General features: G+C 37.4%; 1 protein-coding gene across 5 annotated transcripts in view; it reads right to left on the reverse strand.

Annotated features, from left to right (window-relative positions):
* Nucleotides 1-26899, reverse strand: part of LOC138696140 (restin homolog) — a 921493-nt gene that overhangs the window by 578331 nt on the left and 316263 nt on the right. For 4 of the 5 annotated variants that reach the window (XM_069820696.1, XM_069820698.1, XM_069820697.1 and 1 more), the window contains exons 3-5: nucleotides 23237-23563; nucleotides 14982-16224; nucleotides 4104-4460 (exon numbers count right to left, since the gene is read on the reverse strand). In XM_069820696.1, coding sequence (XP_069676797.1) covers nucleotides 4104-4460; nucleotides 14982-16224; nucleotides 23237-23563 — 1927 coding nt within the window. The remainder of the gene's footprint in view (nucleotides 1-4103; nucleotides 4461-14981; nucleotides 16225-23236; nucleotides 23564-26899) is intronic. The other variant, XM_069820695.1, reaches the window with a different exon arrangement.

Genomic DNA, 26899 nt, shown 5'->3' on the forward strand with positions numbered 1-26899 from the left:
AGAAACAACCCTGTATACTGTGAAACATTTATTTTGTCCACCGTAAATTCTACCCAGATCTGGTCAAGGATGGAACCCGGGTCGCCTGGATTTTTCTGGCTACAGGTCGTGAGGTTCCGGGTTCGACTCCCGATCAGAACACAGACGTTTTTGTTAAAGGGTATTGTTCCTGTGTTATCCACGGTCTGGAATTTAGGTTAAGTTTAGATTTAAGACCTCTTCTCGAACACAAAATCATACATGGCCATCCTACCATATCATCGGGATAATATAACTCCGCCTTTCAGGCACCCCAACTCAGAAGTGGATAACACATAAGCCATTGCTAGAAGAGAAGAGCAGAAATATTGAAAGATAACCTGGTGGAAATGGAAGAAAAAATTGAAATATAGGGTGACGGTGGAGTGATGGAGGGAAGCGAGAGAACTCCAAGGAAAACCTCAAGAACGTTAGCATTGTTCACTACAAATATATCCCAATAGCACAAAGATTTGAACCATAGCCTGCAGTCGTCATAAGCCAGCGTTCTGCCAGTTGAGCTATAAAGGTGGCTGGATGAACCTTCTTAGACTTTGAATAGAAAAGGAAATACATTTGCAACAACCACAAGATGTGAGATACTTCATCTTCTCCGACCACGTTTTTTTCTCAACTGAATGCGAAAGTAAATCGGAACATTGCGAAGTGTTCTTGTATTTTTAACTCTTTTTGCAAGTATGGAAAAAAATCCATTATGAGTGTCTTCTGATTAATCATTCAGAACGACTTCAAAAAGTTTAATATATGAAGAAAGAAATTATTTACACGCAAAAAATATACGTGTGGCCAACGAATTTACTTTCACATCCGATGGAAGCTATATTTAGCACTTCCTCTACCTAAAAAATACACTGTACTCTTTCGGGATCGAACCCGCCAACCTCGGGTAAGCATGTTTTTTTAAGTAGCTTATTTTATGACGCTTTATGAACATCTTAGGTTATTTAGCGTCTGAATGAGATGAAGGTGATAATGCCGGTGAAATGAGTCCGGGGTCCAGCATCGAAAGTTACCCAGCCTTCGCTTATATTGCGTTGAGGAGAAAACCCCAGAAAAAACCTCAACCAGGTAACTTGCCCCGACCATAAGTCGGACCCGGGCCACCTGGTTTTTGCGGCCAGACGGGCTAACCGTTACTCCACAGGTGTGAACGGTAAGCATGTTAGCCATTACATCACTCAGGACTACTATTACCTCTTATAATTACATTGAACGCAAGTTAACACAGCACATATTTATACTCATCTTTGTGAGATTTCAAACTGTCACACTTACCTAGCCACGTAGATAAGATATAAGTATGTCACTGTCCGTGCGATATGGAATATACGACTAAAACACACGTCAACGTCCACAAAAAAAATGGATTTTAAATGTTAAGATAACACGAACTGATCAACAAATCATCAGAATATGGGCGTCGCGAGAATTCTTTTGCAGTCATCCTAACAAGGAACCTTCTAAAACAATCAGACAAAAATCCTGTGAATGTGCCTTTCTTCGTTGCATTATCTCAGTGGATGAAACATGATTAGGTTCATATCAGTCTGAGCTGCAGTAAAACGACATCAAGTGAATGGCGATACCCAAAATCACCACACCCAGGAAGATACAGCGCAATGCAGGATATTTTGAAAGTAATAATTATTCAGTGTTACGAGGAGAAGGCATAATTCTTCTACATAGTATACTTGCTCACACAATATAAATAGCTTATAGCTCATTTTTTGTTTTTTTTTTAGGATGCTTTATCAACTCTTATGGTTATCTAGCGTTTGAGTGAGATGAAGGTGATAATGCTAGCGAAATGAGTCCAGGGTCCAGCGCCGAAAGTTACCCAGCATTTTTTCTTAATGGGTTGAGGGAAAACCTCCACCAGGAAAATTGTCTCAACCAGGCCCTCTCGTTTCACGATCGGACATACTAACCATAGACCGCAGCGGTAAACGATATAGCTTATTACTTTAATTACTTGGAACATCATTTGCGTCTAGTATTGCGTCGTAAACGATCACAGGCCATTGAGGAGAGGTCTGTTGTGGTAAATGATAATGTTCGCTATCATGTAGCCGCCACAGTGATCAGTACAGTTGTTGTTTAATCAACTGTCCGAAGACAGGTCTGAACCTCATAAGTGATACCAACAAAGCACTACTTATGAGGCAACTAGGCCAGGAGATAATGGAGTAGGATGGCCAACTCCTTTCCCCCTCCATTGCATACATTTCCGACTAGCTACATATTACACTAGTCAGACTTCAGATTAATACAAACAACTTCCTCTGACACATATCGACAAGTGAGATGTACTGAATGATTAATAGATGTACATATCAGCCACAACCTCAATCAGAGGACTGATCAGTATTAAGAATATGGAATTGTGAATTACACGAAAACCCAGCAAATTCACCAAACATGGACCCTTGTGATTGTGACTTATTCTCGAAAATTAAACAACCCGTGCATTCGCTTTCAATAGTTGACATCCAGATTTAAAGCGTTCTGTGAGACAGATGTAATGTGATTCTTGTAAGACTTTATTAACAGGTTGTTGACATGGCCGAATAAAATAAAATTATGTTTTATTTAACGACGCTCCCAACTGCCGAAGTTATATCAGCGTCGCCGGTGTACCGGAATTTTGTCCCGCAGGAGTTCTTTTACATGCCACTAAATCTAGGGACATGAGCCTGTCGCATTTAAGCACACTTAAATGCCATCGATCTGGGTCGGGATCGAACCCGCAACCTCGGACACAGAAGACCAGCGCTATACCAACTGTGACACTTATTTTAACATTATTTCTGTTCTCGTTCTCGTCGTTTCCGTTTCCGGTTTATTGTGAACCAGCCTTAACTAAGTCTTTTACAATATTCCGGAAAAGACGGATTGAGGTGCTATCAGACAGCAACTACTATTGTAAATATATCGCGCCTCTCATTGGCTGCGTGTCCAATGACGTAATAAAAGCACAATTCACAATATACTGTACAATAAGGTGGTCCTTATAATTGGAAGAAAACCAAAAGTTTTATTTTAATGGGACACCAGTCTATCTTATTCAAATATTTAAAAAAAAAAAACATCCCAAAATTAGGTAAATTTTAGATTGAATTTAGAAGCTGCTACCAAAGTTTTGAACATGAAATTTGCATGCAGTAGGTTATAATTGCCTATTTCCGTGAAAGCCCTAATCCCATGATACTTTTTAAAAATTGAATTCAATCAAAGCTTTGCCGTTCGACCATAGCGTCAGACATCTTTCTCGAAAGGGTGCACCTTAAGCCTACTTTTGAGACAACGGTGAACTTCCTAGTAAGAGACCCAGTTCCGTGACATTCAGTGACAAAAAACGTATCACGGAATTAGACAACTTTACCTTGCATATCACAATAAAATTTATAGTTTGTAACTTCAGTGATAAATTTTCACATGATGAACGTAAAAATACTGACAAAGTGGCATATTAATTTGACTGTTTATGGAAAGTCTTCCCTTCGCAAATTCTGAATATTTCCTCCAGTAATCTGTGACAAACTGCAGAATAAATTGTTTTTGCTCTTCATACTGAGTGTGTAATCGATTGTATTCCTCGATCAGGACAACTCCGCGTTCTGCCGTACCGCTAAAGTGGAATTAATGCACCTGATTCACTTTTACGTGGCAATGGGGTTTCCATCGGAAGTCTAGAGTTCATGACCTGATTCTGTGAATTTTGAAACAAAACGAAATAGTATGACGAAAAACCTCAGTGTTGTCCGACATAAATAATCCTAATTTTTCTCTAAGATGCCATCCACTTCTTCCACTCGACTATCTCAGTAGTTCTTGTTATCATCATTTGGAGAGCTTTAATCATTTTGGCTTTAGTATCTATTGATACTTATAAGAGAAAGCAAGGGTAACCAGCTCTTCTCTAAGGTACCACAAGCTTTTTCAGAGCAGCGATGACAACGTGATCTATTTTTAATGAAGTACCAGTAGTACAACGACATATTTTACTTCGTAGGTCCATTTGGACCTGATGTTATGGATCAGGATCCCACTGGACAAGGACTCACCTAGCAGGACGGCGCCGCCAGCGTGCAAGTTGGCTCCGTAGAGCGTGCCGTCGATGACCTGCGCCCTGCGGTCCCCGCGCCCGGAGCCCGCCGCCAGCTCATCGTGCATGTCGGCGTCGCTCTCGGTGAAGAAGTCAGAGTCCGTCATGGGATCGGCTGCAGCGGCGGACGTCTTCAGCTTGAGCACGCGTTGGCTGGTGGGCGAGTGGTCCGCGCCTCTGCTGGCCGGCCGACTCCACTCCCCGTCGCCCTGGTAACCATTGTCCAGGCTCGTGATGCTGGTGACGCTGGTCACGAAGCTGCTGGGGGCGGGAGGGGCGGCTGAAGATCGCGACGAGGGCCCCGCAGACGTCGCACCTGCACACAGAGCTGGTGTGAAAACTCTTCCTAGTCAAGGAAAATATACAGCATCTCATCCTTCACTGTTGCTACTTCTCGTCACTGCAACTCTCTGTCATCTGAATTCAAGAACTGCCGAACCTTGAAATCTTTTAAATACAAGTTAGACAATTATGTCATGACGAGTTGTTAAACTTACTGTTATGACAAATGTTGTATGTGTCCTCTACATTTAGATATTAAAGTGATATTTAATTTTTTTTATTTTTGTTTCATTATGTTTTCCTATAATGTCTGTCATGTTCTACTATATGAGAACTCGTGCCACTTATCAGGTTTCCTCTTTCTTTCTATATGTTATATAGGTCTCATTTACAATGACTTATTGTTTTTCATTTTATTATATTTGGTATATTTGTAATGTCCTTTATGTCGAAGTTTTACTTCTGATTGAGTGTTATAGAAGGCCCTGTGGCCTTAACTCTACCAGGTTAAATAAAAATACTCCACGCCTCGAATAAGCCGCGCACCCCACTTTTGAAACGCCCAAAAAATTACAAAAATAAAACTTTCAACAAATACATTCACTACAAATTAAAAACAATTAAACACAGACACTATACAGTTAACAATAAATCAATTTTGTCCTGGAACAGAACGTATTTCAAATTCATCTTATGCGCACACACTACACGCATTCAGTTGTCTCGCTTAATCAGCCCTTTACACGATATCCTGCAACATTAATATTTTTGTGAACAGTATAGAGCAGAACAGGTTTCACGGCCTCGCGCGGCCTTGAGTCCCCCATCTCCGCGCCGTGAAACCTGTTCTGCTCTATACTGTTCACCCAGTAGCATACGTCATGATTTCCATGTTCCTCCGCTTCTTTGACAATTTGAACTTTTTCGCTGCAATAAAGGAATGCAATCTCATACCTTTAAAAATGTAAGGCGTACAAACTATACACTACTCATTATACTTGAATTTAATTCTGACACATGTACTGCTAATCCAAACGCGATTTAATCATGTTAGAAATTGAAATATTCACGTAGGAAGATAATGGTATGCGCTACCACCACCTTAGGAGTTGCGTGGGAGGGAAATCAGGTAATGTTGTCAACTTCATTTCGAACAAACCGCGCACCCGTATTTTTACTTCCATAATTCCGAAAAAAAGTGCGCGGGGTATTCGACAAAATACTATCTTATTATTATTAGCCTATTATTATAAGCCTATTATTATTATTATTATTATTATTATTATTATTAATCGTCCATCGTCAACTACAGCAGTTTCTGAAAAATAGTAAAATAATATGGCCATAATGGAGAATGGTGAATGACAAGAGAAAATCTGCGTACTCTGAGAAGGTAGATGCTCCAACTGTACGGGTAAATTAATTTTTTTTAATGTTGTAAGCTAAATCATGGTCGCTTAAGATAGTCCCTCATGTCACTTATAGTCATTTAACTGATATATCAACACAGAGGAGAAGTACTGTGTCGCATTTGAGAGAAAAATGGCTCCTCATTTTCGATGGAGAAGAGGAGTTAACCATGCATGTAGGTAAGGTGTGAGTGGAATCTGTCTGTGGTGGCATGTAACTAATATTATAAAAGTGGCTTTGTGAACGTGCAAAATAACATTTTATATTCATTTGAACTGGAACTATTGAAAAAAAAAAAATATACCGGTTGTTTATTTTTAAAGGTGGGGAAACATTTTTATTTTGCAAATCATTTTATTACAAGAGAGGCAGCTTTAGATCGTATCTACTTCCGACAGTAATCTTGAAGCAAATTAATTCAATTAATTTACAAACACACATATTCTAAACAGAAAATAAACCCATATTGAATGCTATTCATTGCTCCCTATATCATATCATTACTTTCAAGAAATCAAATGTTTATCCTGGATATTCTAAGGTCTTCAACAATTTTACAATAAAAAGCGACTTTTTAAGATACTAAACAAATTATAAAATCATAAGCCCTAATTCCTATTCCACTGAAATAAAAAAAAAACAAACAATATAGCGATAATGTATTTATCGAAACTCAGAAGAGCGTTGTTAAAAAATATGTGCTACAAAACTTTAATTAAACCGTTATTATTGGAATCAGCCGAAGAACAGGCGAGAGAGAGAGAGAGAGAGAGAGAGAGAGAGATGACCGCTTTCAATATGCACAAGCCACTGTATTGTACTAGCAAAACTTAGACGACCCCAGCTCAGAGGAAAGAAGTCAAAGAAGTCACGTCAACATGCTCTCGATGTTTATGTTATTCAGTTGGCCGCGTCCGATAACTGAATTGCTTTATAACAGCGTTGCCAAACATAGAACGTCCTCAGCTCGAGTAGAGAGGTCAGCTTATCTTGTCGCAAGAGACAACTACTAACTTCTATGTTAAAAAACATCGTACTTGCCTCAGTCTAGCAGCTGAGCTAATTCAGAGTCATAATGTGACAACGCTGCATAACTAACAGGCATGCACCGTATGATTTATTATGTTTTGGGTAAGGCACGAGTCAGCAGAGCGATGTGAGTGAGGTCGTGTAAGTTTGGCGACAACAATAAGCACATGCACATCACGAAATGGTCCACGTGACCTATTCTCTTGCTCTAGATGTGCGAGTATTATTATTTGTTGCGGGATGAAACAGAAGGGGAAAGTTCACTGTTGTTGTTATTATCATTATTATTATTATTATTATTATTATTATTATTATGTAACGTAATGGTGATACCCTTTAGTAACAAGTGCAGACTTCACCACTTACTGGCCATTGATTGCTTTTGTGTTTAGGAAGTGAAAAGCTAAGCTATTAATTTTAATATGTACCTGATTAAGAAATTATTATTAGGTACATTATTAAAATAATTAGTATCCATTTGAATGGAATTTACGGAGGGGATCACTATGGCCCAGCACTGCGACCTGTTAAGGTCTATTGCGCTAACTCTCTAGTGGAGCATTCCCAAACCCACACCGGCTGACCACACTAAGTTTCTCTGTGTACCCAGGTTTCGAGCAGGCAACCCCACTCGTACACCCTAGCTAGGCTAGCACCCTCCGTGCGTCGACAGCCGGCGATCGGAGAATGCTACGGAATGATAACGAAATGGAGAAATGGTGACGGAATGATGTAAATGCCTAATATGGAGAAAAACGGGAGAACCCCGAGAAAAACACCAACTGCTACCTGACCGGGATTCGAACCCGGACCGCCTGCCTGACAGGCTGAAGGTCTGAGATTAGTATCCATTAATTTCCATACACATACTGTCACTAATGTTTTCGGCATGAGTAATAACAATAATAACCTGGTTGCTGGGATGCTTATCTGAGTTATGTTTATTATAATCAGCACCTACAGTCAAAAAGGTCACACTCCTTCGCCCGTCTGCTCCTGAGTAATGGACAGCAAGTGGTCTTATCTATTTCAGACGTCAAGTACAAATCGTTATCGTCATAGGAAAACATTCCAACAAAGTAACAAACATTAAGCAGTGCTAGACATTGAAAATTTATAATTTTAAACTAAACCATCCTAAACTGATAAAGGAACACTTAAAAAATTAAACGTTGCTATATAGACTACTGATTTGTAATTGTTGGCTGTGACTGAATGAAACGATAATCTCAGCCTGAACTAATCAAGTGAGAAGTTAAATATTTGCAGACTGATTATGTCAGCTACGATAAACAAGTGTGTAGCTTTCGCCATGTGCAACGCCTAGTATTTCTTCCTCTTGGGCGGCCATCCATTTCACATGGATATGTATCACAATACGACAATTACAGATAGGTTATTGAACATTCATAGCTCTCCATTCAATCATCTCAATGTACGAATTAACATACCCGACTTCCTTAGATAAATATGAATAAAAAAAGTCTGATTAGTAAGCATATAATAAATTATGAGAGTTTAAATTTTTTATCAGCGACATTGAATAGAATCTTAACATTACACACTTCTATCATATGTAAAGTAATATAAATATAATTAGGACTACTTAAAGTTATGTAGAGGAATTCCACGTCAAAGCTGACAAAATCCATAATGTTCAAGGATACAAATATACTTGTTATACTATAATATGCACAAAATATTCAACTTCACACTAGATTTACTACGGAATACCTAGATGTTGATACAGAGTCGTAAAATAACCCAATAAAATAAAAAAAATAGAAAATAAAACTACGGAATATATATTATATGTCTTTCTCGTGTTAAATTTTACCGTAACTGCTTAACATGTTTCAGCCTGTTATGGGCCAGCTTCAGAACTGATTGGTGCTGGTATTGGCGCCTTTTCTGTGTTTTTCCTGTGAGGGTGTGTTTGTGTAGTGTAACGTGGAGTCAAAGAGTGTGTGTGTTCTGAAATTGAGTTGTGTGTTGAGAATTTCATTTGGATGTGTTTTTCTGTATCTATATATTTCGTATTGTTCTAGTGTGTTTCGTTTCTGCTTTTTTGGTTGCATGTGTAGAACTGCCATGTCTGTGTTTATGTCTTTGTAGGTGTGATTAGCATTTCTGATGTGTTCTGCATATATGTAAGTGTTTTATAGTTTTGTTATGGCTGTGATGCGTTCTTTGTAACGTGTTTGAAATGAAACACAGGAAACACAAACAAAAGGCGCCAAGACCAGCGTCAACCAGTTCTGAAGATGGCCCATAACAGGCTGAAACATGTTAACCAGATACGGTAAAAGTTTAACTCGAGAAAGACATATAAAACATATTCCGAAGTGATAAAGTGTTAAAAGTTGTGTAATCAAGATGTAGGCTGCACCTATAGATTTACTAGTCTACTATTCACTTTAGTTTATATTTCTTTAAGAGTTAAATTAACAATTATCTAATTTAACAATGTTACTTGTTTTAATGCATGCTACGGTCATGAAAGAGATATAAGAAATATTTTGCAGCATTGTTTATGACTTTTAAGTTAGTATTTTTTTTTTATTTTCTTTTACATCTTTTGTTTCATTGAGTCTGTATTGTCTTTTAATGGCGAAAAATATAATTCTGAATCTTTTTATATATCTTCAGGACCATTAACATTAATCGACTCTGAAGTAGAAATTTCATAACATTGTGCTCATGCGAGATCATTTCTTTGAAAAATGTTCAACAATCGCGAGAGGCTTTCCAAAAATTCTACGGATAGTTTATACAGTCGTTCCCCTGACAACTGATTGACGTAAGTATGCCCCAAATTTTCTGTGACTACTCCCAACTCGAGTATTTATTTCTGAACTTATTGACGATAAAACCGGCCGACACTTTCCAAACCGTCGTGTTCAATATCTGTGATTTCATTACATTCTGGAGTTACAGTGACACTGTTAAATCACGAAGTATGATCCTTGTGATCGTTTCCTCACCATTGCTATCATCACTGCCAGGTAGGGAACTGAGTGATTGGGAATTAGTTTCTGTAACTGTGATATCACCACTGTCGCTTGTATCTTCTATATTTGTTGCTGAAGACACAAGTTCATCATTTCTTCCAAGTAGGTAATTTCCTAACCTTTATTGAAGTTCCAGCTGCGATGATCGACCATGCAGTCCTCCATTGTATTTCATGGCGCTGAAAACTCCTTTTAGGATGTCTTTATTTAGTCTGTTTGATATCTTAATAAATTCTATCTTCGAAGAGCATCCTTACAGACTTAATAATCATGAGTATCCCGTCTTGAGAGAGTAAAATATGTTTTTAGACATATTTTTTTCACTATTGAACTCTTATCGACAAGAATTTTATTTTGGGTTTCCGGTTCTAGTCCGTCAGCCACCATTCTATTCTAGAATCAATTCTTGGCACTTTAGAGTTAAAAATATCGAACCAATCATTCACAACTTCGTGAAAGAGGGCAATTCCTCTCAGTTTTCAGATTTATATGGTCCCTGCATTATCTCGTATGAAAACATAACTTTGAATATTTTTCACGTTCAAATGCAGTTCAGTAACTTTACAGCCAAAGTTTATTTCTGAAGATCTAGTTTTCTCTGTTATCTCTATAAGAGCACACATCATCAGCATTTTCCCTCGAATTGAAAATCCAGAAACCAAGAAATGGTTTCTTAGAAGTTTAATGAGATGCGGAGCATTACTGAAAATATACACATTCTCTCCACTATAGATAGGTCTACTCAGGGCCGCCGACAGAATTTATGGGCCCCTATGCAATACTGTACTCGGACATCCGTTGAAAAAAGTAACAATTACAAGTTACCAGTTATTCTAACCATAATAATTATGTGCAAAATAAATAAAAGATATCCCCATACACAGATACGAACTTAAAAATATACACTTTTATTACGTTGAAAACTTTTAGCAAAACTTCACATTAGCGCAATATATTATATTCATAAAACATTATTTTAAACACCTGTATTTTCTAACTTGCAGTCCAACATCAACATCCTTGACTTAATTGATGCAAAATCATCAATGTCACCAAAATTTAAAGACCTAGCAAGATCGCTCTCCAGACTAAGGAGCCAGGTTACTCAGTCGTTCTTGACACATTGTTTATCTGAATACATTTTTTTTATTTCCTTCATTTTGCTGAAGGATCATTCAGCATCAGAAACTGTCACAGGAATTGCATCGAATATTCTAATGGTTATACAAATATTTGGAAATAAAGTATCCAGTTTTAATTCCCTCAGACTACTCAGGAGATTCATAGGTTTCAGCGAGGTTGGCCCTAAATTAGAGGCATGAATTGATTTTAAATATTTCGGCTCATCACTGACCTCTTTGTTAATATCTTCATAATATTTTTCACGCAGTCTAGTATCCATATTAATATCTTCCAATTTGTTCTGTCTCTCCTTGTGCTTTTCAGCTCCCGACTTATGCCTGTACTTGTCCATTGTGCAGTTAAACAATAACCAGTAACACTAATGAACAGAATTTACTAGACAAACTACAACGAAAAGACGAAAGTTTCGATACGAAAATACAATGTACTGAAAAAGAATCGTATCCTGCGACTCGGTTTAAGAGAGTTCACTAGCTTATTGTGATGGGTCAGCGGGGGTTTGGTAGTAATCGGACTTCTGGTTGGAGCAAGATGTACCGCTATTCTCTTAATGAAAGATGTGTTTAAGAGGCTTGGAATACCTACATCTATTATTCCGATTGTAACCTTAGTTGCATTGAAAGGATCAATTGCTCTCCTGAAGAATCACCTATATTCGAAATCAAACTAAGTTCAGTAGCATTCTTTACTTTTTTTGTAACACTTACCTTTCTAAAAATAGATATATTTTCACTAATCTCAAAAAAATTATTTGCAGTTACGTACTTGTAGGAATTTCATTGTTAAAACAAAATCAATGGTTTTTCATGAACTTGTAAAAATTTCTATGGTTAAGTACTCTTTGTCCCTTGTGGCAGCTCACGAATGGTGGGGAGATATATAAATTTAATTTAGCCTAGATTTTCTGTGGCTCGTTATCTTTTGGAAAAACTGCAAGAAATTACATAACATTTTGCCTTCTAGGTACAGAAATGTTCGAATTTTGCACCGTCAATATACTGTGACGTTTCTCCCAACTCAATTTCAATGTTTCTCCACCGATATAATCCCTGCTAGTTAACGCCATGAGGAGCCTGTTTCTTACTGGATTGCTTGGCCTCCTTTGAACAGCTTCATCCCTAACAAGCATGTTAAATCTTGATTGCTAAAATGCAGTCAATGCAGTCATGCTGCAACAACGTCGCAAAGGAAGAGTGTAAAAGAAAAGTAGAAAATACTGAAGAAATTACTGTGATTTGGAAAATCTTAATACAGTACTTTAGGCACTGCTATATAGTTTAGTGAATGCCTTCGTTACAAACCAATTTATTATTTTGTCAGACCAAATTGAGTCAGTTTATAGGTACTAACATGGATTTAATTTATATTTCATCTGAAAGGTGAATCAAGATGTGAAAATAAACAAGGGTTGATTAGGTTTTTAATAGGATTTTTTTTTTCTAAATTCCTTTTAGACCTTGAATTTCCCGGTGGATTGGGAGTAAGCTTAATCATCTCCCCGTTCCCGCCAATAAATTTTACACCACCTTTTTGTCCAGAAAAAAAAAGCATATTAGCAACGTTTTATTTAACGACGCTTTCAACTTGAGAGGTATTCCGCGTAAAAATTTAACGTGGAAGAGAAATGGCCAACACGAGCAGAGTTCTTTTACGACACGGAATCCACAGCTCCACCTCCACTTCTCTCCTTCAGAAGCTAAGGTTATTACTATTCTTTAAAATTCATCGCAGCCCTAGACCTGGTTGAAAGAGGATGATTCTATAACGATATTTTTATAGAGTTTGTCAGTGTGAATATTCTGCCGCTATCTGAATAGATCCGCTACAGAGCTGGCAGATCGTATGTCCAACCAGTGCTGGGTGGCAGAATTCTTTTAAAATGTATGAAAGTAAGAAACTAAGTGTACGTCTTGCCGCCTTGGTAGCTCAGTTGGCAGACCACTGGCCTACGATGACTACGAACCCGGGTTCGAATACAGTGGTGGGAGAATAGTATTTATTGTGGACAAAGTAAGGTTATTGATGATCTTTCTCGGGATTCTACACCTTTCTTCATCACTCCACCCTCACTCTGCATTTCAATATTGATTATCACCGTAGAAAAGTATTAACCAAACCGGTGTTCGCGTGATATATTATAGTTACTGCCATATGGATGGATGGAACCAATCTGAGGAAAATATGAAATGCCGTCAGGATACCAAAATGTATACCGATATTAAAATTAATGAGATGTTGAACGTGTATTAAGACTTTCACAGTTTTTAACGACGGATGATTTTTTGTGTTCTTGCACCGTGTCACAGATTCAACACATCAAGTTTTCGGAGCTATGTATCGGTTCCTAAATATGGAATGGAAACGAAGTGCAACTTAACTGTTGAATCCGTTACCAAGTCTTTCTTTTCTCTACTCCGAATTCAAAGCAGCCAGAAGGCCTTTTATGGATGTTAAATGTTATGTTTTATTTAACGACGCTCGCGACTGCAGAGGTTATATCAGCGTCGCCAGATGTGCCGGAATTTTGTCCCCCAGGAGTTCTTTTACATGCCAGTAAATCTACTGACATGAGCCTGTCGCATTTAAGCACACTTAAATGCCATCGACCTGGCCAGGAATCGAACCCGCAACCTTAGGCATAGAAGGCCAGCGCTATACCAACTTGCCAACCAGGTCGACTCCTTTTATGGATAATTGGTAGTAGCAAGATAGTATTTGGCGAAATAAGTCTCATAATTCCCAATGAGATTGCCTGACATTCGCATTGCACTGGTAGAACGTCCAAAAACTCAACCGGATAATCAGACCACAAGGGATTCGAACACACGTCCAAACGCAGTCTCAGATCTCGAGTTCTATTCGCTACCGCCTAAGTTACGACCGTGGCTCTACCAAGTCTTGGAGAAAAATTCTTGGTGACAGATCCAAGAGGTTTCTCTTCCCTTGTCTCCTTTGATTATTGAATTAATGAGCAGGTCTGAAACAATGATTGTTTTTGCACCATGGCATGAATGTATAAATGAATATTTCGAAGAAGACTGATACCGTACCATTTGATTTGGAATTACTAGATCTATTATTTTATATTAGGATAATTCATCCGAAACACAGTCATCTACCAATCTTTAAATATAGCCACCGGCGTAGCTCAGTCGGCTAAGGCGCTCGCTTGCCGATCCGGAGTTGCGTTCGGGCGCGGGTTCGATTCCCGCTTGGGCTGATTACCTGGTTGGGTTTTTTCCGAGGTTTTCCCCAACCATAAGGCAAATGTTAGGTAATCTATGGCGAGTCCTCGGTCTCATCTCGCCAAATATCATATCGCTATCACCAATCCCATCGACGCTAAATAACCTTGTAGTTGATACAGCGTCGTTAAATAACCAAGGAAAATAAAAAAAATCTGTAAACATGCCGCCAGAATATCCATTACGACTGACGATCGATTTGGTGTCACGAAGACACAAGAGACACTCTGCTTTTCGAGATGATGATGATGATGATGATGATGATGATGATGATGATGATGATGATGATGATGATGATGATGATGATAAAACGGAGATTGTAGTAGACAGCGTTGGTAGAAAAACCAGCCTGCTTGAGAAAATTAATTCAATCATATATCCCTAAATCTAATGAGACGAGTTTATCATATCTTTCACGAATGAGTAACAATTGAGACTGCCGTTAACGAACAAATCCGTGAGTACATCACGGTGACATTATAACTTTTGCTCTTCTATTTAATTCTACGCATGAAAATGAGTGGAGAAAGTTGAAATATTGCTAGGGACACCGGAGTACCGCGATCGAAACCTGTCCCAACTCTAGCTTTGTTTACAACAAATTCCATCTAGAATACACGAGGTTTGAATTCTTTCTTATTCCCCAGCGTGAGAAACCGACGTTATAATTGTTTAACTAACAGTTTTCATAGTACAGAGATGCAAAAATTTTCTCACCAGAGACTCCCGCCGTATCGTGGCCGCTCTCAGAGGTCATTTCAGCTTTCTGGAGTATCTCTCCTATCACCTCTTGGAAAGGAGCGTCCATAGGGAGATCCTCGGGCGAGAGCGTGCGGTCCGAGATGTCTTGCCCGACTCTGATGCTCGCCGGCGTGAATTCCCCGTCGCTGGACTTGGACACCCCAGGACAGATATTGTCGCTCAGTTCCTCCGACACGCAGCACATGTTGAGCTCCAACACCTGGTTGGGCACACAGCGCTGCTGATCCGGCGTCACATCGTTGCTCAGCAACTCCAGTTCCTGCAGCGACACGTTTTCTACCTTGGAAATTAGAAATTTCTCCGTACTCTGCGTCTCATCCGATACCTTCAAAGAGTTCTCTGTGACATCCACAGGGAAATGAGCAAATTCTGAAGAAGGATAGTTCGACGAGGGTCCGTCCGATTCAGAAGACAATCTGTCTGGCAGCATATCCTCAACTCGTTCGGTCTTGTACTCGCCAAGAAGAAAGACTGCCATGTCTTCGAACGATGGCGTGCGGCCCACACTGGGACTCTCGGCGCACACTGTGAAGTCCACCATTTGGTCAGGCGTGAGAATTCCGAGACTCTCGTCCAGCTCGAAGGAGCTCTGCTTGCTGAACTCCTGTGCGAGGTGCTGGGGCTGGTATCGAGGCTGAGAAGAGTTCTGGGAGCACGTACGTTCCGGCGTCAGCACTCCAGAGTTCTCATCCTGATCAAGAGAATTCCGAGACTGAGTCGAGCTGAAGGCACAGTTTGGGTCCAGAGCCAGAATCTCTTGCTCAAAGGAATTTTGTTGGGGTCGCACTTGCGAGCAGCAGAATGGACTTAATTGATCGATTGCGAGAATGCCAAGAGTTGAGTCTTGGTCAAAAGAGTTCTGCTGCAGTCGTAATTGCGAGCAACCGAATGGACTTAATTGATCAAGCGTCAAAATTTCAATGTTCGACTCTTGTTCGAAAGACTTTTGTTGATGCCGGTTCTGGGGAGAGGTCGGCTCCAGTGGGAGAATTCCAAGACTGTCGTCCTGGTCGAAAGATCCTTGTTGAGAAGAACTCAGAGAGCACGCCAGTTCTGGAGTGTCAAGGCTTCCTTCTCGATCCAAGGAGTTCTGGTGGTGTCTCGTTTGTGAGAGTGGGGGATGTTGGTTCCAGCATGCCCACGTCTCGGTGTTGCTCGTTGTGCTGCTCGTCGTTGGAGTGAAGGCTGGGCTTGACTGCTGCGAACAAGAAACAAACTTTTGTGCATGTGATAGCCACAAAGATTTTAGAATGATTAACGTTGTAGCAAAAATTAAATTAAATTCATGCAGTTAAGAACTAAAATAAGAGTGAAATGTAACAAGCAGACATGGGGATTTGGGTCATTCTCCAGAAAAAAATACATTTTGAAAGTAAATTTTTAATTAAATTTACAACTAGGATAAAAATTATGTCTGTGTTTTTTCTTTAATCTCCACTAACTTTATTAAACTACATTATTTGTCTAGATGAAATTTCGGTATTTTAGTATTAAATGCTTTTTAAATATTTCGCGTGACTACGTACGTGACAGTAGCCCTTCTCATGCTCAACGTTTTACATTTTCTTCTTTCGTCCGCCTTTCTCATTTTCTAAATATTTCAGTCTACGAATAAGATAAAAATTTATCCAATAAGAAACAGTATTAAAATGCATTAACATTTCACAACTGCTGGTTTAAAACACAGCTCTAGTTTTCTGCTAAATTATACAATTATATTTAAAAGAAAACTAAACTAACAAAATTCATCAGTGACAAATTTAAAAAAAGAATTATATATTATTTATTTTACACGATTACTCTGAAATATACCTTCTGTAAATAATTTTTTTAATTAATTATCAATTAATACCTGTAAATTTTTTGTTTTAGCCATAGTTATAATACTAATACCAAATAATTAGTTATAATAATAGCAATACTAGATAATAGTTTTAATAATAGCAATGCTACATTTTCCCCAAACATGAGTTTACTCATATGGGTGACACTAGAATAGAGGTGTTTATATTTAATCTCTATATTTGTTTCTTCATAAATCTATAAATTTCCCCCAAACATTAGTTTACTCATATGGGTTACACTAGAATACAGGTGTTTATATTTAATCTCTGTATTTTTTTCTTCGTAAATCTATAAATTTCCCCCAAACAGTTTACTCATATGGGTGACACTAGAATACAGGTGTTTATATTTAAGGTCTATACTTGTTTATTCGTAAATATATAAATTTCTCCCAAACATGAGTTTACTCATTTGGGTGACACTAGAATACAGGTGTTTATATTTAAACTCTATATTTGTTTGTTCGTAAGTCTACCTCAATAATAATCCATAATTTCAATAAATTTCAAATTTATTAAAATTAGTTTTTAGTCACGTTAGTTGTTTAACCGTTACTTCTGTGGACTTCTGTCAATGGACGTAATGTACACGGATGTGATAAATTTACTTAAAACATTCCGTGAATCCAGTAATTTTGAAGTCATAAATTTTTCTCTTTTCAAGTAATGTCTAAACCCGCTTACTCTACTTATTAAATATGAAAAATTAACTATTTATGTAATATTTAGGGAACTCACATGTCCACAAATGCGACAGAATGATCTTAGCAAAATCAAAATCTAGTACTTCAATAGGAATTATCTTGCCTGTATATTAAACAATAATGAAAGCTAACCAAGGCGTGAATAGTCACTCGTCTGCATTCTAGCGGTGTTTATATAAAGTAATAGATTTGTACACCGACGTGACTGAAATTCTTGTGACAAGTATTTCGTCTTTATTGTTTTGATATCACCTACTTAAGTTCTCAGGCTTACATTAATGTATTTACATCTCAAATAATTCAGTTTTGGTTTACAATTTAGTTCCCATTTTCATCTACAGCCTGTTATATTAATCTGTTTGAGGATTGTAACAGTTCACGGAGAATGACCGATTAAAAAAATCGATAAAGCCAGGATAAGGGGTTGGAAAATTAAATATAAGGAAAGATGTTGTACCTTGGGTCATTTTTACATTTAGTTTCCATTTTTACCATATTATGATTATTAGGTTGTCCAAATTATAAATTAAGATGAAGCTACTCTTTGAGATATCATTGGTAATCTTTATTTACGAATTTAATTACTCTGATAATTTTTATATTCAATTAAATGTATACAAGTATAATGGACCAAGGTACAACATGAGGTTGTACCTTGGGTCACCCGATGTTTTACCTTGGGTCACATTATAAATTTAGCCTACAAGAAAATAAACAAGAATACAAATTGTGGATAAACATAAATATGACTGCAAAGTGTACATATTATCTAAAAACACGAAACTTCTGGAATATAATAGGAAACAAATTAAAGATATAATTCCTTTGCAACATGTTCATGCAATAATGCATTTTAAGCAGATAAACACAAAATCGATCTACTTAACATCATAACTACTGAAATCAACTGCGAATTGTAGTTGGGAAGTTCGTCTCTTAGATTAATCTTGTTGGTAGGGAGGTGGTAGCTTCATGACTATGCCACTTAAAGGCACACTATATTCATCATCTTTCGCCATAACAAACTTGTTGGAGTCAGGAAGTTTTTTTCAGAAATTGGACTTCACACTCTTCTTCATCAACACTCAACACTTTTGCTATGTAATGTGAAACTTTCTTCTTTCCAGCAAAACGGACAAGTGTATAATTTCCTTCTCTTATGCCTTCTTCAGAGTTTCCATCATCATCGTCATCAGCATTCTCTTTTTCCAGCAAAGTTGTTAGGTCATCATCACTGAAATCCTGTAATATTAATTCATCAATGCCTTGTTCTTCTTCTGAAGTTTCTTCTCTGAAAGCTGCCTCTTTGTTTTCTTTACCGGTACTGGGTTTTTCTTTTTTAGTCTACTTCTTTCAATTTCTTCTTTTTCTGGTGTGTCCGTTAGTATTAAATTAACTAATAATTTATGATGATTTGTACACTTCTGCTCATCATCAGTTCAATATTGTACCTTGGGTGGACCCAAGGTACAACGCTTCAAGTGGACCGAGGTACAACTACTGCTCATTGTGAACTGAACATCATGTTTCAAAAGTTAGGTTATATTCTAACAATAACCTAATATACCATTCGAACAAGAAAGAAACAAAGATCTTATCTTACTATTGGAAATGTCTTGAATTATAACACAGCCCCGTAAAAAAAATTAAGAACACACTACAAATAAAATACTTTCTGAGATCAAAAACAAATTTCTTCACAAAGAAAGCAAACCACTGTATCCGAAGATCACCAAGCTTTGTGAGAGGACTCTTGTGTACAAATATGTAACTTGATTGTAATATTTAATTTTTCAAAACACAGATAGCAGAAAAATGATGAATGACCCAAGGTACAACTGACCCAAAGTACAACACCTTCCCCTACAGTTAAAAATACATGTACTTCATAATTGATTGGTTGGTTGGTCTGTGCCTCTAATTAACCGTTTAACCGACCGATTTTAGACGTTTCACCGACATCTTACGTAAAGAGATATGTCTGGTACTGTTGTAAGCCGACTTCTTGATCAATTTATTCAGTGGTTGATAGATCGACATAAGGACATGACAGTAAAGAAGAACTTATCGCAATTATATTACCGAAACCGACCATTTCATCAGGCCTAAAGAAATTCTTATATTATATGATGAAGGATCGCGGAGCGGAGAAAAATTCTCTCCGGCACCGGCATTCTAACCCGGGTTTTCAGCTCTACGTGCTGATGCTCTATCCACTAAGCCACACCGGATTCCAATTCCGATGCCCGATTGAATCCTCTCAGTTTAAGCTCCACCTCTTAATTTCCATTTAGTTGCCAACCCTCATGCACTGTGTCACAGATGTGTGACAGTGGCACAATGTCCAACACACTAATGTGCAGAGGTGCACTCATTACGAGTGACTAAGGGAAACTAAGAGGTGGAGTTTAAACTGAAAGGATTCAATCCGGCATCGGAATTGGAATCAAGTGTGGCTTAGTGGATAGAGCGTCAGCACGTAGAGCTGAAAATCCGGGTTCGAATACCGGTGCCGGAGAGAATTTTTCTCCGCTCCACCGAGCCTTCACCATCATATGATAACGCAGAATTCCTGCACGGAAATATCATATGTACTTCGATACATCTCAATAAAACCTTATATTGCCGGGCAAGAACAGAAAGAATCGATCTGGGCGAACAATAAAATGGGAGTCACCAGTTTTAATTGAAATGTATGAGTGAAATACGTTTAATTCTTATATAGTTTATTTATTTATTTAAGGTCATGAGGCCTTCTCTTTCACACTACCAGAAATGTCTGATGACGATGACGATGATGATTATGATACAAGGCTTCCATAAATGAGCTTTGCGGTTCGAAAACATGTAACTTAGGTTTAATGAAACTCATATACATAAAACTAGTACTAATAGAAAGAAACTCGTAAAGTTTTAGTACCTTACCTTAAAAATGTTCAATGTGAGCCCCCTGATAAAATAGCACACTTCAAGCCTGCTGTCGATTTTCTCTCAGCTACGTTCAAGTGTATTACGATCGACTGATGCGATGATTCTTGCGATGCGCGCCCGTAGATCAAGTATGGTCTGTGGAAAGGTGGCACGTACCCCCACATGAAAAAATCAAGGGATGCCAGGCCTGGAGAACGTAGAGACAACGAAGAAGTTCACGGTCGTTACGACCAGCACGCCGAATTCATTTGGTAGTCTGTTGTTTAGCTCTTCTCTGATACAGTCGACTTCGGTATTTGCAACTGCCTGCTGGCTCTGATGGTAGATTTTCGCGGACTTCGTGAGAAACTTTAACGGAGACTCTCAACTGTTTCCTTGCTTACTGGTAGGAGTCCGGTTGATTTACTCTTATAAATGCATCCCCTTGCCTTAAAATCAAAGTATCACTTGCGAATTGTAGACCCACTGGGTAGTTCTGCACCAAATCTTGTTTGAAATTATCTCTGGACACTAATAAGAAATAATTGACTGATTAACATGAAAAATAAAAAAAGTTCTTTTTGTCTTTCATAGAAGCCATTTTATCTCAGCAATGGACAAATTATATTATGCAGCAGTCTTATCACATGCGATGTATTAAACAAAACTTCCTGATTTTCTCTTTCTATCGGTATAAATTTCAAGTATTTGAGTTTCATTAAACGAAAGTTACATATGTTCTAAATCGGAAAGGCCATTTTCGGAAGCTCTGTAATAATGATAATGATAATGATAATAATAATAATAATAATAATAATAATAATAATAATGGAAAGAAGATTGAAAGACAAATGGGTTCAAGGGGTAGAGAGGTATTGTAGAAGGCAATGGCCATGCAGACTCTACGGATATTACATGCAGAAAATGCAAATATTTTTGTTCGTTTGCATCGAACTCTGGAACTTTTGATAGAAAACTGTGTAGACACATGAATTTAATACTTTCTGAAAGAATTAATAGAATCGGATGGAATGTATTGTTCCTTGAAACAATTAACAGTAAATTTTTGATTAAAAAACATTTGTGTAATTAATGTTACGTAAATGTTAACACATAACAAAATGATGTACTAACTCTAAAATTTATGCGTAATGATAATATTAGTGCTTATATAATAATAATAATAATAATAATAATAATAATAATAATAATAATAATAATAAAATTATTAGAATTGATAATTATAATAATAATATTATAATTAATAATAATAATAATATTATAATTAATAATTATAATAATAATAATATTATAATTATTAATTATAATAATAATAATATTATAATTAATAATTATAATAATAATATTATAATTAATAATTATAATAAGACTGCGGGCTAAAGCAGGGAGATGCACTATCACCTTTACTTTTTAACTTCGCTCTAGAATATACCATTAGGATCAGCGCGTCTGGCTGCTAAACCAGGTGGCCCGGCTTCGAATCCCGGTCGGGGCAAGTTACCTGGTTGAGGTTTTTTCCGGGGTTTTCCCTCAACCCAATACGAGCAAATGCTGGGTAACTTTCGGTGCTGTACCCAGGACTCACTTAACCGGCATTATCACCTTCATATCATTCAGACGCTAAATAACCTAGACGTTGATACAGCGTCGTAAAATAACCCAATAAAATAAAATAAAAAACATTAGGAAAGTTCAGGATAACACAGATGGTTTAGAATTGAACGGGATACATCAGCTTCTTGTCTATGCGGATGACGTGAATATGTTAGTAGAAAATCCACAAACGATAAGGGAAAACGCGGAAATTCTACTTGAAGCAAGTAAAGAGATAGGGTTGGAAGTAAATCCCGAAAAGACTAAGTATATGATTATGTCGCGTGATCAGAATATTGTATGAAATGGAACTATAAAAGTTGGAGATTTTTCCTTTCAAGATGTGGAAAAATTCAAATATCTTGGAGCAACAGTAACAAATATAAATGACATTCGGGAGGAAATTAAACGCAGAATTAATATAGGAATTGCCTGTTATTATTCGGTTGAGAAGCTCTTGTCATCTAGTCTGCTATCAAAAAATCTGAAAATTAGAATTTATAAAACAGTTATATTACCGGTTGTTCTGTATGGCTGTGAAACTTGGACTCTTACTTTGAGAGAGGAACAGAGATTGAGGGTTTTTGAGAATAAAGTTCTTAGGAAAATATTTGGGGCTAAGAGGGATGAAGTTACAGGAGAATGGAGAAAGTTACACAATGCAGAGCTGCACGCATTGCATCCTTCACCTGACATAATTAGGAACATTAAATCCAGACGTTTGAGATGGGCAGGACATGTAGCACGTATGAGCGAGTCCAGAAACGCATATAGAGTGTTAGTTGGGAGGCCAGAGGGGAAAAGACCTTTGGGGAGGCCGAGACGTAGATGGGAGAATAATATTAAAATGGATTTGAGGGAGGTGGGATATGATGGTAGAGACTGGATTAATCTTGCTCAGGATAGGGACCAATGGCGGGCTTATGTGAGGGCGGCAATGAACCTCCGGGTTCCTTAAAAGCCAGTAAGTAAGTAATTATAATACGTAATTGTAATAATATTATTATTATTATACTATTATACTATTACTATTATAATAATAATATTATTATGAATTATAATATTTAATTAAAATAACAATTATTATTTTTTTACTACTACTATTGAAATTTTGTGAAATAGCATGATTTGTGCGCACCTGCATCTGGTCGTTCGGCGGATCGCCATTCTTGTCCATCTGCTCCGCGTCGGTTGGCAGGCAGTCCAGCAAGCTGAAAGGGCCCGACTCGTCCAGGATGACGGTGGCGCTCCGCCTGCTGCACGCCTCCAGTGACTGTCTCCTGCAGGCCCGTGGCAGCGTCCTCACGATGTCGACGGGCGCGATGATACCGTGGTTTGGCTTGCACGTGAAGTACCTCACACCCTGCACCGACCCGTCGTTCAGACCCACGGGCTCATCCAATTCTATTCCGCAGAACACCCCAGAGGATAGCTGGATCTCGCCAAAATAGCGGAGAATTCCCACCTGCCAGGGTGCATATACTATCTTAAGTTACATGTCATTAGCATCTGCTGCACGGAAAAGAGAATTAATTATAGCATGAGCAGAGGAAAGGAAGACGGGAAATTAGGAATATGGAAATACATGGAGAAGGATGAGGGAGTAGGACAGAGAGAGGACTAGGGGAAGAAGAGCTAGATAGGGAGAGAAGATGAAGAAAAAGACAGAGAAAAACAGAGGAGAAAAGGAAAAAATAAGACAGGAAGAGAGCAAGCGAAATAGGAAGGGAAAGACTGAAATTGAGTAATGCTACTCGAAAAGTGTTCAATTTAATTGGCGAAGTGGTGGCACATATAAGTGAAATGCATTACGCTGATGATAGCATAACAGGGAAGGATAACACTATAGAGTATTCCACTTTAAGAAAATAGCATTGAAAATATGGAGGCTGTTCCATCAACTATTTATAAGCATTTTTCTTGAGAACTGGGAATTAATTAGTTTCATTTAATTCATAGAACATAATTTCATTGAGAACTAAATCGATTTCGTGTGCTAAAATTATGTTACACCTCTAAAATTACCATATATTTAATTTACGAATAACGGGGTAACAGCTAAATTGATGGAATAGCCTTCCGCTCTCTTGCCGAAGATTTCCGCTGAAAAACCTAACAGACAAGTAGGGGTGGTACAGTTGAGGTTAAGATTTCACACTATCAAAACATGTACCACAACATTGTCTGCGCTTATTTTAAGAAGTACACAAAATTTAACTGTCAGCAAAACAACAAAGGCATTATTAGGTATGTATCTAAAGTTCTTGTTTGATCATAGTGTGAACTTAATAATGGAAAAAGTGTGCTGTTGTACATAATCATAAATTTGTATTATAAACACTTCAACATTTTTAATAACGGAAAAAGTGTGCTTCACAATGTTAATTTTGTATTATAAGCGCTCCGTAACATTTAATAACGGAAAACGTGTGCCGCAAATCTTAAATTTGTATTGTAAGGGCTTCTAACATTTAATAACGATAAACATGTGCTGCACATAATCTTAAGTCAGTATTATAAGCACTTCTTAACTTAATAAAATAACAGTTTTATTATTATTATTATTATTATTATTATTATTATTATTATTATTATTATTATTATTAAAATGCTTGAAGTGTACTATAAGCAGTAACATGAGCTGCTGTCAAGAAGTGAAAAGGAGAATAGCAATGGCAAAGGAAGCTTTTAATAGAAAAAGGACTTCTGGAGAAAGAACTAAGGAAGAAAGTAGTGAAGTGCTTTGTGTGGAGTGTAGCATTGTATGGGGCAGAAACATGGACATCACGACGAAGTGAAGAGAAGCGAATAGAAACATTTGAAATGTGAATGTAGAGAAGAATGGGGCGTATGAAATGGACATACAGAGTAAGAAACGAAGCTGTGTTGGAAAAAGTGGATGAAGAAAGAATGACGCTGAAACTGATCAGAAAGAGAAAAGGGAATTGGCTAAGTCACTGGTTGAGAAGAAACTGCCTTCTGAAGATGCACTGAAAGGAATGGTGAATGGGAGAAGAGTTCGGGGCAGAAGAAGATATCAGATGATAGATAACATTAAGATATATGGATCATACGCGGAGACGAAGAGTAAGATAGAAAATAGGAAATACTGAAGAATGCTGGGTTTGCAGTGAAATACTTGCCCTTGGGCAGAACACTTTGAATGAATTATTATTATTATTATTATTATTATTATTATTATTATTATTATTATTATTATTATGCCTCGTTCTAGAATTCCACGCCAAATTTTAAATTACCATCCTGTGGGCAAGAGATCCTTGGGCAGACCGTTCAAGCGTTGGCAAGAGACCGTAACGGGCTACTAGGCCCAATACATGCAGGGATGATTATTATTATTATTATTATTATTATTATTATTATTATTATTATTATTATTATTATTAGTAATTGCAGTAACGTTTTAGATCCTTAAAACTGTATTTTAATGCCTACTTTCGATCATTATGGAGTCTAGTTGAGGTGTCTAAAAGTTGGCTAATGACTTAAATATCCGAAGTCTAGTTATAATGCATATAAAATATAATGCATGTTTTTGCGAGCTTCATTATGGCATTAATAGGTTTTTTTTATCATTTCGACGCACTCACCGTACCTATCTTGTGCGATGAACTAGCTAGAAGGCTGTACGTATTAGCAAGAGAGTGAGATAGAGATACTATACCTCACTGGTACTACTAACGGAGGCATCTTGCGGCAACAGTGTACTAGCCAAGACCCGACCAATGCTTTTTCTTAAGGTGGAATACTTTATAGCAGTGTTCAATGTTGACAAAGGCGAGAAATTACTTATAAATAACACCTACAATCTTTTGACTGTGGCTCAGACCTCATTTAAACCTACGACAATGGCGTTCTGACTTTATTTTCCTTTCAAAAGAAAGCTATACTAAAAGATTTTATTGACCTAAAGGTGCATGGTCTACGGCTGCACTTGAATTCGAAAACATTGAATCTAACAGAGACATGCCAGTCACTAAACCACCAATAATAAATTATCCTGACAACCGATAAGCTTTCTATAATATCTGTTTGTCCACCAGGAATACTTGGAATGGAGTGAATCTAAAATGTATACAGCACCTCGCTATTCATCAACGAGATAATTTTTGTATTGGTAATCACATTAACTCAAAAAATGAGGTTACAACAATTAATATGACACAATCTCCCTCGTGCGTTTTGTGTGTTTCGTAACAATTAAGTTCCTTCATCATGTTGCGAATGATATACGACTGAGGGTCGGCAGTCCTCCGGATTAACGAGTCGCACAAAGTAGGCGATCTCTCTATTCTTACCCCAGTGAAATGTTTCTTCAGAAAAATAAGGTGAACTATAAATAAACTAGGTATGCTTACTTTGATGGACTGCAATATCAAGTGCCTCAGTGATAACATATGAATATTTTTAGAAAATATAAAAGTGGTAATAATTACGCTTTTTAGAATAATCAAATACATCATGTCAATTTTATGGAATTTCATTTCTGAGATTATATTTTATTCTATATTTGTCTGTGCCATTAGTTTATTAGCAGAGCACCAGTAATAAATGAAACGAAAACTAGTCCTCAAACCAAAAACGTCAGTCATACCTAATCAAAAGTATTTCCACTTTCGTTTCTTATTTGAGTAGTGCTGTTTTCCTCACAAATAGCATAGGCTGCTGTTAGCCGTTATTCTCTGGATGTCCTTTTTCGTCAGTGGTAAATATTCAGATTTATATGCTAGAGTAAGTCTTGCTAATTTGTTACATACTTATAAAATCATAGCGTTGGACT

This window comes from Periplaneta americana, chromosome 3 (assembly GCF_040183065.1).
Source record: "Periplaneta americana isolate PAMFEO1 chromosome 3, P.americana_PAMFEO1_priV1, whole genome shotgun sequence".
In the NCBI taxonomy this organism is placed as follows: Eukaryota; Metazoa; Arthropoda; class Insecta; order Blattodea; family Blattidae; genus Periplaneta; species Periplaneta americana.